The sequence below is a fragment of the Rhagoletis pomonella genome, unplaced genomic scaffold (assembly GCF_013731165.1).
Source record: "Rhagoletis pomonella isolate Grant_MI unplaced genomic scaffold, Rhpom_1.0 Rhpom_scaffold_00012, whole genome shotgun sequence".
Classification (NCBI taxonomy): Eukaryota; Metazoa; Arthropoda; class Insecta; order Diptera; family Tephritidae; genus Rhagoletis; species Rhagoletis pomonella.
This window is the reverse complement of record NW_023458566.1, coordinates 3,922,947-3,943,026: the sequence shown is the minus strand read 5'-3', so window position 1 is coordinate 3,943,026 and position 20,080 is coordinate 3,922,947. Positions and strand designations below refer to the sequence as shown.

General features: G+C 34.9%; 3 protein-coding genes across 4 annotated transcripts in view; 1 reads left to right on the top strand and 2 right to left on the bottom strand.

Moving 5' to 3' along the window:
* LOC118747534 (protein lethal(3)malignant blood neoplasm 1) overlaps positions 1–5,345 on the top strand; it is a 27,562-nt gene extending 22,217 nt beyond the window's left edge. Inside the window, exons 4-7 of the mRNA XM_036481584.1 lie at positions 3,219–3,356; positions 3,428–4,459; positions 4,584–4,679; positions 4,781–5,345. Of these exons, the coding sequence (XP_036337477.1) occupies positions 3,219–3,356; positions 3,428–4,459; positions 4,584–4,679; positions 4,781–5,310 (1,796 nt within the window). The 3' untranslated portion in view covers positions 5,311–5,345. The remainder of the gene's footprint in view (positions 1–3,218; positions 3,357–3,427; positions 4,460–4,583; positions 4,680–4,780) is intronic.
* A 5,614-nt stretch (positions 5,346–10,959) lies between these two features.
* On the bottom strand, positions 10,960–11,703 carry LOC118747533 (glycine-rich cell wall structural protein 1-like). The gene has a single exon (XM_036481583.1). The coding sequence runs from the start codon at positions 11,701–11,703 to the stop codon at positions 10,960–10,962; it is 744 nt and encodes a 247-aa protein (XP_036337476.1).
* Positions 11,704–11,790: 87 nt separating this feature from the next.
* Positions 11,791–20,080, bottom strand: part of LOC118747701 (DNA-binding protein D-ETS-3) — an 83,657-nt gene continuing 75,367 nt past the window's right edge. The window contains exons 6-7 of one of the 2 annotated variants that reach the window (XM_036481777.1): positions 12,143–12,351; positions 11,791–11,954 (exon numbers count right to left, since the gene is read on the bottom strand). In XM_036481777.1, the coding sequence (XP_036337670.1) occupies positions 11,818–11,954; positions 12,143–12,351 (346 nt within the window). In that variant the 3' untranslated portion in view covers positions 11,791–11,817. The remainder of the gene's footprint in view (positions 11,955–12,142; positions 12,352–20,080) is intronic. The other variant, XM_036481778.1, reaches the window with a different exon arrangement.

Below are 20,080 nucleotides of genomic sequence, written 5' to 3'. Positions count from 1 at the left end.
CGTACTCAAGTGCTATTTAAAATGGTCAAGACAAAATTCGTGCTTATTCGACTATAACATAACTCATATTGACACTGTCACATTTGCATAAAACAACTTCATTTTTTTTATTAACAATATTTTGAAATTAAAAACAGGAAAAATGGCACCCCTTGGCAATAAAACTGGCTTTGCCTAATTTTAGTGGGTTAGTAAATAAAATTTTATTGGAAATTGATTGATAATTCGTTATGCATTTAAGATATGTGATTGCCATCAATGAACACTAGGTAGCTATTTTTGTTGTGATTTATTGAGAAATAATTTGAGGCACGAGCGCATTCATTTGGTAATATAAAAAAAACACACACACATACAACAAACAAACAGACTGGAGAAACAATTTTTCGTACCAGTAAGCCTTTGCTGTGTGTGGCGAGACAATAACAACCCAGTCCGATAAATAAGGAAAAAAAAAGAAAAATTATTTCTGAACCTTTGAAGCGGTAGGCCCTTCGATTTTTTACTCTTTTTTTGTATTGAATAAGTAAAGTTCCAGTATTTCTGATTGAGCTTCTCTTATAGGGTGAAAATTTATGTAATTGAAATAAAAACGAGGCAACCCAAATTAAATTTTGCTTCATGCACGCAATTCCACGCCCACTGCGATTGATTCTTTTATACTTTATCCTTTTCATTTTGTATGAAAGTTTCCATGCTTTCTGATTCGGCTGCCCTTCAAAGGAAAAAATTTACATGAAATAGTGATGAAACAGTTTGAATTTAACTTTGCAGTAGACACACATCGACTCGTCTGCTGCGATTTTTATTTTTCTTTTACTTGACTTTCGCTGCCGTAGAAACCCACCTTCTCATCTGCCTTCGAATGGCAGCGTTATTGGAAGATTATCTAATAAAGCTTCCGAAGAGAAGTTGTTGGTGAAAAATCTCTTCCTGAAGGCTCAATTTTCCGACTGGGTATATTTATGTGCTACAAACGGGAACATTTCATAATTGAAAATAAAATCATATTAAATTTTAATGAACTTTCTTCAAAACCAGTTAGCTACTTAATAAGTGTTTCTAAAATACACCAAATTTACTGTTTATTTATTGAACAATCCATTGAGTATTAAATAATGCGCCAAATAAAGTGCTATGCTTTGCTTTTTATGCTAATTAAATATATCTGCACATTTATATTTTTCTAAAATTAATTTATTCCGGTGAGCGCTTTTGTATTGTTTTTGTTTTATAAGGGTGGCAGCCTTTAGATTGGCGTATGACTACGGTGGCCAGATTTCTTTGGATAAAATTTGGGACATTTCTAAAGCATCGAATCCGAACCTACAATTTTGTTTTGAGAATAAAACGACATAACTTTTTTTAATATAGTCAAAATTTCAAACTTTGTAGAATTAAACAAATTTTAACAAATGCTGATCAAAATTTTAAACATTTTAATCAAATTTTCTAAGATTGTCTTAAGTATGCAGTTTTGTTTTAAATTAAATTACTATTAAATCTTAGTATGATGAAGTGCACGTTTGAAGTAGCTTGGACTTACCGTTAATCTTTGGCAATTTTTTGTTCCGTACAAAGCATGTTCAACGAATTTTTTTTTGTATAGAGAAAATGAGCAACACCTTCACAAAAAATATTTACCAAAAATTAACGGTAAATCCTAGCTACTTCTAACTTGCACTTTGAATTGAATGAGCTAGAAAACTGCATACTCAGAGTATTTCTAAGAAATATAATTAAAGAGTTCAAAATTTTGATGAAACTTTGTCGAAATAAAATGCAAAAGGCCGAAACTAACAGAAAATTTCAAAATTAAATTTTTTATCGATTATGCTGCATTTCATCAAATTACAAGTACCCACCCCGCATTGTTTTATACAAAAACAAAGTTTGTTAGTTACGGAATTTTTGGCGTTTCAGGTTTCACTTCTCACTACGCGTTAAAAGAAATAAGAAAGTACAGAGGAGACTGAATAAATTTGCAGAAGTAATGCTCGAATAAATTTTTGTTTATACATATTTAGTGGTTTTTATGATGGGATAATAATATCCAGTTATCTTCCTAGCATTTACGGCGATGCATTATGAAATTAGTAAAGTAAAGTTGCATTGCCTAAAAGACTATCGCTAATTCGGCAAATGATCAAAGAGTTCTTTAGCAATATTCTAAGAATTATAAACAAAAACAAAGAATGTGAAAATTCATTAAATTTAGCACGATACACATATTGCTAATTGAACGAGTTCTGGAAGCCATAAAGTGCATACATATTTACGTCTAAAATCGTATTGTCTCGATCTGCAATAATTAGAAGAAGTTCAGATGGTGATTTTAAAGTAAATAATGCAGAAAGTCTAGCATTTGCATATTTCCGAAAACCGGAAAATAGCAATACTTCGATTTTAAATATAAACAGCATGTACCATAATGTGCTTCTGTATTTTAGCTACACCAAAGTAAACAAATATTTTTGTATGTAGAAACTCGAAACTCCTAGAAAAATTTTCTTAATAAGAGTATGCACTAGGCTGTACAAGGAAGACTTCCGTTCTACACCTTTGAATCTAAAGTACATATTTTGCAAGGAAATTTGGAAAAAAAATTTACCTTCGGCATTCGGCACTTTTTTGTCTCGAGGAGAAAGTTTTTCTTGCTATCCAAAGTTCATTGCTCTCAAATACTTCGTTCTAGTATACACCTACCTCTCAGTCTCAGTTCTTATCAATCTAAATTAGATTTGTTAGAGAATAGGCACTGCGACCTTAGGTCTATTGTGTCCCTCTCTTATCAACCTAACGTACCAGCCTAATGCTAGTAAATTAAAGCTCACTCAAAATAATACAACTTGTGCTAAGGAAGTTCTTCGTTTATTCCAGTATAAATATTTAAAAAAAAATTATTGCCGAATGTAAGTGTCATCGAAATTGTAAAAAGGCAACCCCCAGGTTCGGAAAAAAATTTTTAATTCACTTAAAAACAATTCCATATAGTACAGTTACAATTCCATATAATTTTACTACTTTAGAACATTTTTCTTATTCAGTTTTTCCGCGTTCCAAGCTTAGGTCTCTCGTAATAATCATCTCACTGCAACCTTAATGGTGTAGTGGACCGTACAAAAAAGCGTAAGTTCGGCATTGAACTTTAAAACAGCTTTACATTGTTTTTATACACATGTATGTACATATTTGTGCTTATTTTTCCACTTATTTAGATGAGCGCGGTATAGTTATGGGCGAATTTGGCTTCATAACCGCCGATGGCATTTATCACGTGACAGTCTATGCTACCGATGAGGAAGGCAAATTCCGTATATTAGCCATGCGTAGTTATCCCTACGAAGAGCATCCAAGTAAGTTCTTTGTCTTTGAATCAGAAATTTCTTACAACAACACAATTTTTAACAATTTTCAACTTCCGCAGAGACAATCGAAATGATTGTAAGACCGAAGGCCAAATCGACGACGCCAAAGGCCATTGCACCACCCACCACAACAACAGAACGCGCCAAGCCAAAACCAGTCGAAAAACATAATTTCAGCGTGCAAGGTTGTTCGGGTTGTTTTATCAAAAACAATGTACCAACAACGACAACAACAACGCGAAAACCAGAAGATAAGAAATACGGCATAAGACCTTTGTCGCAGCCGTTGGCGCCAGAAGAAGCTCCACAAATTGGTAAGCATGTAATTTCGCAGGTTTTACCACAAGTGCTGAAAGAGGTGCAACAAGTTGAAACGAAATTGAAAGGAACAGAAGTTAGAGTACCAACAAAGGTAGTGGGAGCCGTAGTAATAGATAGACAAAGAGGAGAGAGTACAGTTAGCGAGAACCGTTCGAAAGGTGTGCAAAAGATGCAGGCAGCAACACAAAATACACTAGGGGGAGTACAGAAAGAACCAAGAGTAATACAAACAGCGGAAAAATCGGGACAAAAAGCAAACACACTAACGCAAAAGGTACCGTTATTAGCGCAGAATTCAAGAGAAATAATACAGAGAGCACCGGAAGGAAGAATGGGGGGTCAGGAAAATGCGAAGGTAGCACAAACCACACAGCAAACACAAACAACACTGTTGGGATCAGGGACAAAAGCACCACTCCTGCAGGTAACACCACAAAAAGCACAAACAACAGCACAGAAAACACAAGCAACAACACGAAACCAAGAAGGTACTCTGCCAACATCGCTGAAAGATCAAGAAGCGATACAAAGAGCGCAGGAGAGAAGTAAACAGGCGCTACAAAACGAAAGGATACAGTCCACAATACTGAAAGCACAAGCACCAACACAACAAGTTCAGACACTGCCACAGAAAACAGACATAGCACAATTTGCACTGCAACACAACACACCGTTAGCTACACAAACAAATATAGCAACAACAATTCCACTTGAAACACTTAGCACAAACACAAACCGTCTGAGAGCTTCGTCTGTAGGTAGCAAAGGAAGTGAGTATAAGAGATTTATAGAACTTGTTGGTATAAACAGCTTTTTGCTTGGCAAATTTGACTCAAATATTTCACAGGCAGGAAGTACTAATATAGTTGCCATAATTTTTTATTCATTTTATAGGTGCTTTGCCGCCCAGCAACACAGCAAAGACAGCAACGCTGGGCGGAATTGGTGGCGCAAATGCAGCAAAAGCACCGGCGACAACTGGCATAAACGGTAATTATAACGCGCATGAGAAGACATACTAATCCATAAACTATTTATGGGTTAAATGCTATATAAAATTATAATTTTCTTTCCACTTTTCATGCTCGCAGCGCTACCTAGTGCAGCCGGCGCGCCATCTGCTGGTACAACGGGCTCAAAAAATGGTATATCAACCCCTAAAAAGCAACTAACGTCACCAGCAGGCACTGCTGGCAACACTGGTGGCGGAAAAGGCGTTGCAGCGGGCGGTGGTCCGAATGCGAATGCAGGCGGCTTTGGGGGTGGTAGTGGCAGCGGTGGTGCGAGTGGCAGCAGTGGTGGCAGCAAGTCAGGCAGTTCTGGTGCTGGTGGCTTTAAGGGCGGTTCGAGTGGTGGCAGCGCTGCCAGCGAAACGGGCGACTTGTACCGTTTCAAATACAATCTCGACTACAATGGACATCGTGAGACGGGCGCATATAATGGCAATAAGGAGGGCAGCTTTTATGCCATCGGCGATGACAATGTGGAACGCACCATTGAGTACATTGCCAATGAGTTTGGCTATCAGCCGCGTGTGCGTTTCCGCAAATTGGATGCGCCCGTGCAGGCCAAGGAGAATACGCTGAAAGATTACGAGTTTGTGTGGTTCAAAAAGGCATAAGCGATGTAAATACCATCAATTTTACACACAAAAAATTCAATGTATACGCACGCGAGCCCAGAGACCAAAAATAGTAACACTGCTTATCAGGATTTTTTTTAAAGGACTTTGAAATTTCAAATTTATGATTGATTCAAAAAATTATTTAAACAACTCAGCGCAATGCAGATTGACAATATGGGTATCGAATTAAAAAAGATTAAATGCACAAGGACGAATAGGTATTGAAAATGTTCTTTAAAAATTTAATTTTTGAATATCCTTGAAAATTTTCAGTACTAATTTTTTAATAAATTATACGTTAAGCTTGAATATAAAATTAATTTAAAGGGCATTTTTAATACCTATTCGTCCTTGTGAAATAAATATTATTTTTTTTTTTAATTTCTACAGAATGTCCTTTTCCATTTTGCACCCATATTGCTATGCTACATTGCACTGAATTTTCTTAATGATTTAGTGAATTAAGCACACCTTTGAAGTTTTAAACTCCTTTAAAAAAAGAATCAAATCAAAATGTTTTGCTATATTTGGCTCATAATTTTTTGAGTATTTTGATTGTTTCGTGTGTTTTAAATTTCATTGATTTTTTTCGCACCGTGAAATAGTTATTATGTAGTTTTAATATTTTTAACTGTATACATAGTTTTTTTTTTTAATTACTATTTATTTGTTGAAATAATAAAAAGTTAGGCAACAAGTGAGAAAATAAAATGAAAAAATGAAATTCGTGAAAAAGAAAACGAGCGCTTGTCGAATTTTGAAATCGTTTTATTTGCAATCTCATTTAATTTGTTTTAATTTTTTTTATTATTTTATTTTTATTTTTTGTAATTTATTTTGCTTACTTAATCAAACTAAAATTCAATTTTTCAATCAATGAGATTTTACACATTTATATTTATGTATATATATCTATATGTATATAAGATAAATGTGAGTACCGTTAATTTATTTATACACATCGAGATGAATTTAAAATATTACATTTTATACGAATGAATGTTATTGATTTGTTGTAAATACATACATACATACAATTTGAAATATTACATTAAATTGGTTGTATTATTTTCTGCTTAATACATGTGAATGTACATACAAATGTAGTACATACATACATTTTAAGTGCCATTTGCCTGCCCACAAAACAGTGAGATTTCTGTAGATGCTTACACATACATACATACATCCATTGTTGTTATTATACACATTTATAATGTTCTTGTTTTTGTACATAAATATGCAGCTGTCATACGATTTGTAATTTTCAACACTGACAAATACACACTAATTAAATTTGTTGCAATTGTTTTTTAAAATTGTCTCGCATTGACTTTTTTATTGCCTGAAATTTACATACACATACGCACACTCACACATATACAATTAGATATAGCGAATTTTCGCTTTTTGCTGTCATTCTAATAAATTTTATTTTATTTTTTTTTTATCATTTATCATACACCAAGATTGTGAACAGACATTAATTACACGCAGAAATATTAATTTTTTTTCTTTATTAGGTTTTTTATATTTTTTGTTTGGTAACTTTGCTTAGGACTACTGCATTAATTTTTAAATATTTTTTCATGCATTTTCTCTTAATAAATTTACGTTTTGATTTCGTTAAATATTAAAATCAATAAAACATTCGTATTTTTATATAACTGTACATATTCATCTATCACAGTCCACCAGTTTAAGATAAACATGAAAATACTGTCTATATACGTAGATACTTACATATAATTTGATTAATACTAATGGAAACTAAGTACATAAATACATACTAAATATATCGTCACCTCAGTGGAATATCGACCTATCTGGGTAGCCAGTTCGAAAACGCTATATCTCAGAAAACTTTTCAAGAATGCCCTATTTTAAAAAACTTTTCAAGAGCGTATTTTCGGAATTTTATTGAAAATCACCCTATCTCAGAATTTGGTTGAAGAACGCCCTATCTCAGAATTCGATTCAAAAACGCCCTATATCAGCTGAAAATATATTGAAAATGTGCTGAGATACAGCGTTTTTGAATCGGCAGCTGAGATAGGCGTTCTTCAACCAAATTATGAGGTAAGACGCCCTTGAAAAGTTTTTTGAGATAGAGGGTTTGCGAACTGGCTGCCAAGATAGGTCGATATTCCACTCAGCTGACAATATATTGAAAAATATCCTAATACGATGAGTATTTTTAGTAGGTTTCTTACAGGGACGTGAACCGGTTTTGAACCGAATCGGTTTTGTACCGGATGAACCGCTTTTTTCTACTAATTAACTGAACCACTAACCGAATCGAAACTTTCACACAAATATTTGATCCGAACAGAAAACCGAACGATTTTTTAAACTTTTAATGTTCGTTTCGACCAATTTTTAATAGAAAATTTTTTCTTTTGTAAAATATCCATGGTAACACCATATTTGGTTATCATCTGACTTTCTGTTGTAATTCCCGAACCGTTGAACCGACACAAACACGGTCGAAATTCAAAGACAACGTGTGTTGATGATGGAAGAGGGTTGCCTCCTGTTTAAAAAGTTAAATTCAAATTATTTTATAAGTTAAATGAGTTATTAAAATATGGGTATCAATAGAAGGTGGATTGAAAATTTAATATTTCTGAACTGTATTGAGCGGGGTTGCCACATGTTTGAAAATTAAAATTCAACTTAATTTATCAGTTAATTAAAATATGTATTCCACTGTCCGTTGAAGGAGAGTTAACAATTATTAAGCTTTAAAATACTTTTGAAGAGGGCTGCCACCTGTTTGAAAGGTCTAACTTAAATAACTAATTCAAAAAGGACATCAAAATATCGGAGCCAAACGAAGGAATGTTAAGAAAACTTTAGTTTGAACATTTGGAATGTTTGATGAGGGTTGCCACGTGTTTAGAAAGTTAAATTCAAATTATTCAATTTTATTCCGGAACTTTTTTAGGACGGTTGCAATTTGGCCGAACAATCAAATTCGAATTAGTTCATCCGTTTATTGAAATACATGTGTATCACAATGTCAGACGAAAGAGATTTAAGAAAATTTTAGCTTGGGAATACTTTTGAAAAGAAATTTTATAAATGAAAGTGAAAATAGAGATTAACCTGTAGATGTGTGATAAAGTTTTATTTTTATACCCGAGGGCACTTGTGCACAAGGGTATATTAATTTTGTTCACATAACGGTTGTTTGTAACAGCCAAAAGGAATCGAGATAGATATAGACAAATGTATACATATATGCTCCGAATGAATAGAGAAATCGATTAAGCCATGTCTGTCTGTCCGTCCGTCTGTCCGTCTGTCCGTCCGCCCGTGTACACGATAACTCGAGCACAAATTGAGATATCTCAACGAAATTTGGTATGTAGGTTTCTGTTAATCTAAGGTAGGTTGGTATTGAAAATGGGCGAAATCGGACAGTAACCACGCCCACTTCCCATATAACGGTAATTTCCCGAAATACGAAAACTGCGATATTTTAGTAACTACTGAAGATTATTCCCTCAAAATTGATATTTGTAATAATTTTCAGACGAAAAATAAGAATATTATAAATTTTTGGAAAATGGGCGTAGCCACGCCCACTTATGGTTACATGTGTATATCTTGGTAACCGCTGCACAGATTTCTTCCAAACTTGGCACAGTTGTTGGCCTTGATACAGCATACTAAATGGCCGAAAATTTAAAAAATCGGACAATAACCACGCCCACATCACATATAACGGTAATTTAGAGAAATACAAAATCTTCGATAAATCAGTAACTATTAACGCTAATTTATTCGAAATGGATGGTTGCAACAATTCTTTACCAAGAAATATGTTTATGGTAAAATTTTGGAAAATGGGCGTGGCACCGCCCACTTATGATCACGTATATGTATCTCACTAACCGTTCTAGCAATTTGTACCAAACTCGGTATGGTTATTGTGCTTGCCACATAAAAGTAAACCATTGAAAATTGTTGAAATCGAACTAAAATTACGGCCGCTTTTCATATAACGGTAAATTTCAGAAATGCTTGAAATTTCAATATTTTGAAATTTAAGGACGCTAGTTTACTTAAAATTTATACACGCCGGCTTACCATCTAGCGGTAGCTTTCGGAAAGGTGAAAAACATATATTTAATACTTGCGCCGGGTATTTAATGTTCGGCTCCGCCCCAACTTAGACTTTCTTACTTATTTTAATTAAGAACTTTTTTCCTCGATATAGGGTGATTTGAAATTTTGTGAAAATCGAAACATACATAACGCGAGACTACTCGTCTCTCAGAAACTGTTGTACGGCGTTTATGAAATATGACACTCGGGTCTGTTAAAACTCTGACTAACATTTGGAATATTAAAAAAAAAAAAAAACTGGAAATGTTGAACAGTGTAATTTAATGAATGAAAGCTGGGTACCTCTCCGCCTAACAAAACTCCATGTGAATTCAACAAATATTTTTTCTTTCCTCAAAACTGGATTCTAATAATAATTAAAATCTAAAATATAATTAAACAGTCACTTATTTACAATTGTGAAATGATATTAATTTTCTTTATACTAATTTTATATTAATCGACGAATATACATAAGATTTCATTAAAATCGTCACTTACGCGATAAATTTCTTATAAGTACCTATTTTTCACTACTAATTTTACATTAATAAAATTCTGCACGGCAAATTGTGCTGCTTATAATCGATAAATTAATTAGTATTGCTGAAAATACACGAAGCATATACATATTTTTTAGACAATTTACACATGTACCTATGTCATAATTTACAACTTTATAGAATACTATTTTAAGTTTGTTAAAAAAATTTACATTATTCTATATTTCAAGAGTAAATCCTAAAGTCGTTTGAAAACACGCGCACAGACACAAACGATTCGGCAAGTTACAAATTTTCGTATTTTTGGCTGATCTAGTGGTGGCTGGTTCTAAATCGCTAATTCATGTCAGTTATCTTGAAAGGGACATAGAGTCCAAGGAGCTTAATAATAATAGCAACTCATGCCTTGCCCAAAATCATGAGAAATATTTTAGCTTGATACTCGTATTTTTTGAAAGAAGTTTTAGAAAAATTTCATTTTCGTCATTCCACACAAAAATTTTCTTCAGCAAAACAAATGCATTTAGATTTACGGCTCACATGTACTCAAATTTACATACATATACATAGATAGATATACTAACACCTACATCGATGACTAACATAACGACTGCCGCTCCTTCTTGCGCCTCCTTTTCCTTATTTAGTTTTTACAAGTTTTATTTATTATCCACTAAGCTAACCATGAACAATTTTCGTTTTGTACTCAAAATGAATGTAAAATTGTGTAATCGGGGTGGTGGTGGTAGCCAACATTCGTCGATTTACATACCTACATACAGATATATCAGTTATTTCATGCCCCCAGCTACTAGATTTACACGAAATGGGGTAGCTGGTTTGTTTTCAATGTTCGGCTTTCGGCTTTGTGCTTGCCATTCCAATTTCAACTACATACCTATGTATGTACATGTGCATATGTATGTATTGTTGCAGCCCAAATTCGTTTGGTTGGCTGGTGGCAGGTTGTACGCTCACTTGCTTGCTTGCCTCCTCATTGCTATGCAAAATTTTCCACATTGAAATGGCATCATTTCAATATCGTCGGCAAGCCTGTATTCATTAATCGATTGCCAACAACAATGGAGTTGATATTGCCACTAGTCATGCCCATGCCCATGCCAACGCCCACGCCCACACCGACACCCACACTAAGGCCGCCCAGTGTGCCGAAGCCGCCGCTTGCGCCGACACCATGCGTCGGAGCAGCCGTTAGGGTTGCTGTTGCTATATTCAAATTGTTGCCACCGCCGCCAACAATACCATTGAGATGATGATGATGATGGTGGTGGTGATGATTTGAGCCACCGCCACCGCCACTGGCGCTACTGCTGCCACTGCTACTGCCGCCAAGCGCTAAGCTGCTTGCACCGCTACCGAATGCACTCAAACCGCTGCCACCACCGCCACAGCCGGCAGCCATGCCCATTGCAGTGAGACCCAAGCCCGCATGCACGCCACCACCGAGACTGCTACTACTACCGCCGCCGCCGCCGCCGCTGCCGCCAATGCCGCCAATGCCGCCGATGCTGCTGCTGCTGCCGCCACCACTGCCATTTATGCTACCACCGCTGCCTGCACTGCTATGACTGCTGCCAACTGAGGTGAGACAATGCAAGGTGGCAGCAGCATTGAGGGCAGCTGCACTACTGCTGCTACTGCCGCCACCGCTGCCACTACCACTGCTGAGACCGCTACTGAGACCGCTGCTGAGACCGCTGCTGAGCCCACCGCTGAGGCCGCCTCCAATGCCGACTCCACCTCCGCCACCCATCGAGCCAACGCCGCTAGCGGCGGCGACTGCATGCGCGGCATGGGCAGCATGGGCGCTGCTGCCGCTGACGATGGCGTTGCTCTCATATTAGAAGCCACCGCCGGACGATGATGGTCATGCATAGTGCGGATAGGAGCTGAGGTGGGGCGCAACATGCGACGGCGTCACATGGCCCATCGAGTGTGGCTGATAGAGATTCGTGGCCGGGTTGCCCCAATTGCCCCATGAAGCGGCCGATGGGAATATTGAAGCTGGAGAGGAAACAAAATAAGAGAAAAAGAGGGATTGTTAGAATTGCATGTCGTGCGAGGAAACTGAAAAAAAAATGGTAAAAAGTAACACAAAACAATCTCTGAGTTGTAAGAAAGAAAAAAAGCGTGAACAAAAGCTGTCAAAAGAAAAGGAAAGTAAAAGAAAAGCAAAGAATTGGCTAAAATACCTGATGACGACGTCATACCATGGTGGGGGCTCATGAATGAGCTCAGCTTGGCGCTATGATGATATGGTGTCATGAACAAGTCGCTCTGGTACTTGTAGGTGGGATCACTGGCGGCGGGTTGTGTGGCGGCGGCCAAGCCCTGGAAGTCGAACTTGTATGCATAGCGTTTGCCATGCACTTTGGTCATGATATTCTTGTCATAGTAATATCTGTGGAAATAAGCGAGAAGAAATATGGAAAATATTAATTTATGCATACATATCTGTGTATTGGAATTTTTCATGCTAAACTAAGACAGACGGCATATTAAATGTAGCAAACTAGATTTGGCAAACATAAAACCATAAAACCATAAAGTTAGGACATAATGAAAATTGTATGGCAAATTTGACGTTGGTTTAATTAATTCAAAATATTCGTCTCATAAATGGCTAAGTCAACGTTCAAGTTAATAAAAAAGTTATGCGTTGAAATCTGCTTCACACAAGCTATCTAAATAAGTAAAAAACGGAGCATAATTTCTGAAATCAATGATGTGCTGTTGGTGTAAAATAAGTCGCCTTTTAAGCTCATACTGTATATGTGTGAAGGAAACGGAAGATAGATATTGGTATGGTAAATTCAGCTGCTACCAGCGTAAGGGCTTTAGGGTACTGGAGAAAAATTCCAGTCAGCAACAGTGCCATCCTAAATAGACTACCATCTGATATAAAGCTTGAAACGACAGAGGCCGCGAATAGTATAAAGCCGGTTCAGAGATGGAATGCGAATTGGGTGCATGGTTTCTAATTGAGCAACTCAATATGAAGTTATCATCACAATTAGGGTATATAAAGCATAAAGTATGGACGACCGCTGTGGCTGAATGGTTAGAGATGCGAATTACCACACCGTAGGATTCCTGGTCCGACCAACATCTAAATGGAACCAGTTATTTCTACCAGCTGTCGCCCCCCGGCAGGCAATGGCAAACTCCTGAGTGCATTTCGACGGCTGAGTGGAAGATCGAGCCAACTCGGCTGCAATTAGTATCTTATATATATAGAATTTATTTTAAATGCTTATGCAAATTTTTAATTTTCGATTTAGACCTATAATTTAAACATTTAATATGTACATATGGGTCATTCCATACAATATTTACACCTCAATATTTTTTTTTTGGGGTGAAAAATATTTTTTACAATCTTTATCGAAAAAAAGAAGACACAAATTTTTTTATTTCGTCATGATATTGGAAAATAACTCACACTCTCATAGAAAGCCGAGGTAATTACGCACAGTTCGATACCTTAACTGATTTTCTCCGATAAATAGTTTATTATCTGCAAACAATTGAAAAAATATACTTTCCCGTGAGTTCACAATTTCGAGAATTTATTTTTCGAGATTTTCGAATATCATGACGAAATAAAAAAATTGGTGAATGTAAAAAAAAATATATTTCACCCCAAAAAAATATTGTATGGAATGACCCGTATGTATGTGTGCACTTCTAAATACATATGTATGTATATGAAAAAATCAATAATCAATCTAAAACATACATAAATTTTAAACGATTTTATGACAAACCATATTCGAGTCAAACGACTACACGATAAACCTGTAAATGGTAAGCAACCTGCTTCGTTTCTAGCCGCTACATTGCAAGGTCTGTGACCCTTCACATTTTGGCGCGCCTACATCTCTCTGTGGCAATAAAAACTGACTTCCAAAATAAAACGTGTCTATTTACATAACTGACCAGAACTAAATGTAAATGTTTGACAATAAAAAGTATAAAAAAATTTCAATTAGGAGCTTTATACCATAAACTGGAACGGTTGAGACGCGTGCAAAATGACAACGTTTTTTTTTACGTTTTCTCATCTTCCGAAAGCCGGTACTTCTGAAGTAACATAAATTCTTGCAAAAATTTACATAAACATAATTTCAAATAGGCATACGAAATTAGAAAAAGGCATAAATAGTAGGGTGGTGTACCAAACGTGTCTGCATGAAATTAAGTATCAACAGATTCGCTTCTATAAATTAAAAACATTTCTTCATCTTACTTCTAAAATTAATTTTCTACGTATAATATAAATTTACTATTGTCACTTTATGTAGTTATACCAGTTTGTCTATAGTTAGGACAATGCCTATCATACTGAGGTGCAGTGTTGCCAGAAAAAAATTTCGCTTACGCCTACGCATTGAAGCGCTACTTGGGGAATATCTGGTTTTTCGTACTTTACAAATTTCGATACAAACGCATATATATATGATATGATATGATATATTTATTAGGTTTTGTATTTTTGAAAATGTTTTGGTTGCAATTACACTGGGGAACAAATTCAGGTTAGCAAAAGTTAGGTCGATTCTGAGAGTGAGGGGTGAAAATAGAGGCTAAATTAGAAGACCCATATCGCGGCGTTTGTTTATGTTAGTTCGAATTTTTTTTTAATCGACCTTTGAACTTTGCAGTCAAATGCCGATTTTCAGCATATTGTTTATATGGTTTTTTGGCTATAACTCGTCGACTAATTGATATTTCTTCAATCTGTTAAAGCCAAATTATTGCTAGAGACCTGTGCAACAATTAAAATTAAAAAAAAAAAAATGATTTAGCAAATTTTTGTAGTGCTTATGAAGCAAAATGTTGGAAAATTTTTTTTTTCATGCTTCTTGAACATATTTTCCACAAAAATAAGTCTTTTTTGCTTTCTGTTTGATCAATAATATGCTTCTCAGTTTCTTCAATAAATTTCATTTGAAAAGAAAGCAATCATAATACAAAACTTGCCTTTTCCAGCTTAATATTAATTTACTTTTCATTTCTTATGTACCATTTTTTCAGTGTTGGTTTTGAAGAAACATTGAAAAAGAAATTATAAAAATATGGAAAAAAACATAATTTTGAAATGTTAGTTATGAAAAGTTTTAAGTAAAAAAATTAAATAAATTAAATTAATGATTTGGCCAGTTGCCGTTTAGCAGGCGGCTGTGGATCAACATCACTGCTCTCTCTAATATCTTGGTCATCGTCATCATCATCAGAAAGGTCGATAATTTCGTCCAACAGATATTCTGGAATTTCATCTTTGTCTTCCCCTTCCTCTTTTTCCTCGTCTTCCTCTTCTCCAAAGGTGTTTTTATACCACCAACAAATGGAGACTTTTAATTTTTTATTTATCTATCGATGGTTATCGCCATAATTACTCTCACATTATTATCGGAATAATTATCGATATCCATATAGAAATATATATTTATCGACGTAATTTAGGATTTGTTGGCGATAAATTTATTTAAATTATTTATTCGATATAGCTACGTATATATTACTGAGATACCTAGATATATACAATATATTTAAATATTTACCACGTTTATCCATAGTTTAGTCGAAACTTTTATTCACATATCCAAAATATTAATTTATATCTGAATTGGAATTATCACCAAAAACATTTATCGGTGTTTTTGAACATGCTTACTATAAATTTATCGATATATTTAAAAATACACATCTATTACTTCATTAATAATTCGACAGTAGTTTTGATTTATATATTGGCGATAACTTTAGTGACGTCAATACCTTTACTATCTAGATTACTACTAATTTTGTTTTTAACGAGATCACTATCCATACATATGTGTATTACTAAGCTGTGAATTTTTTAATACGATTTTTTATTTTTTTTTTTTGTTGGTGGTTTAATGGAAATTATGTTACATATACCGATAATATTTTTTTATTTCTATGAAAACTATAAAAAACATTAATCGATCCTTTTGACCTACCAATGATAAATTTATCGATATCATTTTCGATGTACATATTTACTAACCAGATGTGTATATCTTTAAATAATTCGTAACCCTTATCGATATTTTTATCTACATATCGATAATATTTTTTCGATATCATTAAAACTGTGATTCCTTATTGTGTATTTCCTCTAAGCGGGATTACACCATAAGTTATGCTGAAGTACTTTCACTGGTCATTACAAAATTGTAAGGCATGAAAATTTTAAGCCCACCAAGCATTGGTCACCATCTAAGTATGAAAAAAATCAAATAGCGCTCAAGTCAAGTTTAACCACTGAATAGGTCGCCATTTGTCGCAATGAAATTACCAAATTACAAAGTAGTAATTTAAATTGCACCAATTAAATACGACAATTCTTCTTACATTTATGTTCCGATAGCAAACAATGGAAGCGTACATATATCCATATGTATATGTATATACATATTTACCTGCATGTCCTTGCCATATACACGCTCCCTGTCATATGCATTTATATTCGTATTTATACTTGTAAAGACATATGTACATACATCCTACTTGTTGACCGTCTCATCTCATTCAGTGTAAGGCCTCATTCCTCCGCTTGTCTAACATTCTGTTTGTCCGATGACACTCGTCCTTTTGCCATTTTCGGCTTTATTTGTTTGACTTTTTGTGAAGTAATTAAGTCGCCGAGATTACTACTGTTCACACAATTACATACATTTATTTGCAAATGCACGCACACACATACACGCTCGCACACACACACACGCTTTCTCATTGTGTAAATATTATTTCTGCAAATACAAAATGTAATAAAATCGCCTTTAATTGCCAGAGGGTGTTGCAAGGCAATCATAGCGCGTCCAGTTGGAGGCGGCAAAGTAATGAAAAACAATTTTTCTTTTTCATTCACTTTCGGTCTTTAATACGAATTGTATTTGGCGTCAAGCAGAGTGTTTTGTTTGCGCTTAATGCAATTTAAAATTTTATATGAATTTTTGTGTAAATGCTATACATACACATGTATGTACACTAGGGTGATCCAAAAACAGTAAAGTCTCACCCCCTACGATTCTTCTATATCCAAAAAAGTATACTCCTATTTTTTATTTTGAAATCAAAAAATATTTAGAGGTCGCTCAAAGCGCTCAAAATTTTCCATGCAAAAAAAATCAATTTTTCGTAGAAATGGTATAGAATTCTTGAAAATCAACATTTTTCGATCGGAAGCCTTTGGTTCTCTTCAGGAGACTTTCAATAATAATACCCAATTGTTTATTTAACCATATTTTAATACTAACGATTTTTTATTGATCGCCCCATTGCATTTTTCGGGTTTTTTGTGGATTTTTGGCGGAGCTATAAATTATAGTTGCAATGAAAAAATGGTTAAATAAACAATTGGGTATTATTATTGAGAGTCTCCTGCAGATAAACAGAGTTCTCTGGTAGCAAAATATTGATTTTTAACTATTCTGTACCATTTCTACGAAAAGTTGTTTTTTCCCCATATAAAATACATAGAAAACTTTGGGCGCTTTGAGCGACCTCTAAATATTTTTTTGATTTCAAAATAAAAAATAAGGGTATATTTAAAAAATAAGGGTATAGTCGAGTTTTCCCTGCCCCGATGAAAAAGGGCTTTCATCCATACTTCAGTAGCGTCCCGGTTTGGTATGCAAATAGTACAATGAAAGCTAATTCAGGCCTTCTAAGAGCTATTAAGTCTCCTTAAATAGCATCCGGAAACAGATCCCCCACATTAGTTAAACTGAATCTGATTACGCCAGCTCCAAGAATCAGGTAGCGCGAATATGGAAATTCATATTCATACTGGAAGTCATCCTCATTTTTCAAATGTAGATTCCTTCCTAAAAGAGGTTATATAGTGACAGTAGTTTTCTCTAAGATACCAAGCACCTTTAGGTGTATTTTACAGTTTACAATGTTTTTGCCATCTTCATGGCGGAAGAAAAATGATAAAAGCAGCTTGACGTTAAATAGTAGCTAAGTCAAAAGGGGGTCTCATCCATCAACAGCCGGATTCCAACATTCGCTATCGCTAAAATTGATAGCAGGCGCACCTAAAAACGTTACACCCATTGCTTACCCTACTATCAAGTCCTATGGAGGGCCCTTTCTTTATGATTTATTTATACCTTACCAGTTTGGTTGTGTATTTTCAGTTGTAGCACATGAGTTGGGGTATACGGCAGTCTGACGCCTTGGCTCACCTATGACCCCACTTCTGAAGATTATGGAAAAGAGATTTACTTTTCATAACTAGACTGAGGATAAGATACAGTCCTTGATTGAGGTCAATGTGAAACCTTCGCTGGCTAACTCATAAGTAGCTTCATCTCTGGTAATACAATTACGAACTACTTAACCAGCTTCGATTTTGTTGTAAAACACGCCTGCCTTAACTCCGCGATCCATTTTGAAGCCATCGCCGAACAGATCGAGCCCTAACCGCCAAAATAACGTAAGCTACATTTTTTTCAAAATTTTCTTTTTGATGCAGAAATGCATCAATGCTGGCAAAGATATAAATTTCAGGGTGGCGGAAGAAGGATCCTTGAAGTACCAGTGGAATTAAATAAATTTTTCTTTGCAAGTTTTATGCAAAATTAAAAAGAATAACAATTATTTTCGATTTGTATATTATATGTCTTAGATAACGGTTATTGAAGACTGTTATTTATAAATAAAAGACATCAATAAAAATCAGTCACTGACTTTTACTTTTAAAAGTCATCCATATAAATCAGTCACCGACTTTTATTTTTTAAATCATTCATATAAAAGTAATTTACATTTTTCGCAGTTAAGAAGGTGTTGGGTAACAAAAGTTTACTACGACTTATAAAAATGATTTTTTTTTTTATAGTATGATTTGAAAAATAAAAGTCAGTGACTGATTTTTATTTATGACTTTTACTTATAAAAGTCTTCGATAACTGATATAATTTAAAAATCAAAAATAATTATTATTTTGGATTTATAGAATACAAAAGTAATAAATAACGGTTATTTAAGGAGTAATTAAATAAAAGTTAAAAAATAAATGTTAAACTGTTACGGTCCCTGATTAAATCGCTAATTAAAAAATACTTACGATGCATAAATTTTTAAAAAGTGAGTGAGACCATCGAAAAAAGTTAGATATTATTTTCACTTGCATTAATACAAACATACACTTAAAGAAAAAGCGTGAACAAATTTAACGAAACTGAATTTTTAAAAATAATTGTCACTGTGAGTGGTTGGACATGCAACCAAGAACAAAGAGCGACCAACACAGAATGAATGGACAAAAACTATGGAAAATGAATGGAACCAAATGAAATTGCGACAGAGGGGAATCGCAGTGAAATGAAAAGTCTGACAAACAATGGGGACGGCAAAAAGAAGCTCATGCCAATCAGCAAAGTTATAAAGGAGCAGCAACAGTAGTGCATAGCAAAGGAGCAACAGCAATGGCGTCGCGAACTTCAATCGAGTGGGACAGCCATTGAATGGATAAAACAACGCACAATTGAAGCTTTGGCAATGGCTTTTGCATTTTGGGTAAAAACATTAACGAAATGGAGACAGCAAGGGGGGAAAGCAAAGCATAAATACCTACATACATAAATGTGTTCGAGCAAAAGTGCGACTTGCTGAGTAAATGGAAGGTAGCCATTGAAATATGGGCGCTCACTTGTATTGGGTGTAAAAGTTGATTGCTGTGCTACGCCGGGTTGTATGAATGCGCTGGATGAGTAGGTAGGGTTTGTGGAGACAACTTCCGGTCGAAATGAATGAGCAAAATGCAGCCAGTCAAGCAGTCAGCTGAAAGTGCGCAGCACACTGCTGTGCAAATAAGAACAGCAGCGACCAGAGTAATAAAATCAACAAAAATTCATATGGCAATGCTGTCGAAGTCGAGTCGAGAAGATTCTCCAATTTTTCGTTATATTTTTCCGTTTTTTTTTTTTATTGTTTTTCTTTTTAACTTCCAATCGTTTTTAATAGCATTCAATGGCAATTGGCACGAATTTAATTTGACTGCGGCAATAATTTTGTTTGCAATTTCTTCAACAGACTCGGTGCGCTTTTTTCAGTTTACTTTCATTCGAACTTTTGTTATTATCATTTTTTTT

Bases quoted from the DNA above. Each gene is read 5' to 3' on its own strand.
- LOC118747533 (XM_036481583.1), bottom strand. From the start codon at position 11,703: ATGGGTGGCGGAGGTGGAGTCGGCATTGGAGGCGGCCTCAGCGGTGGG.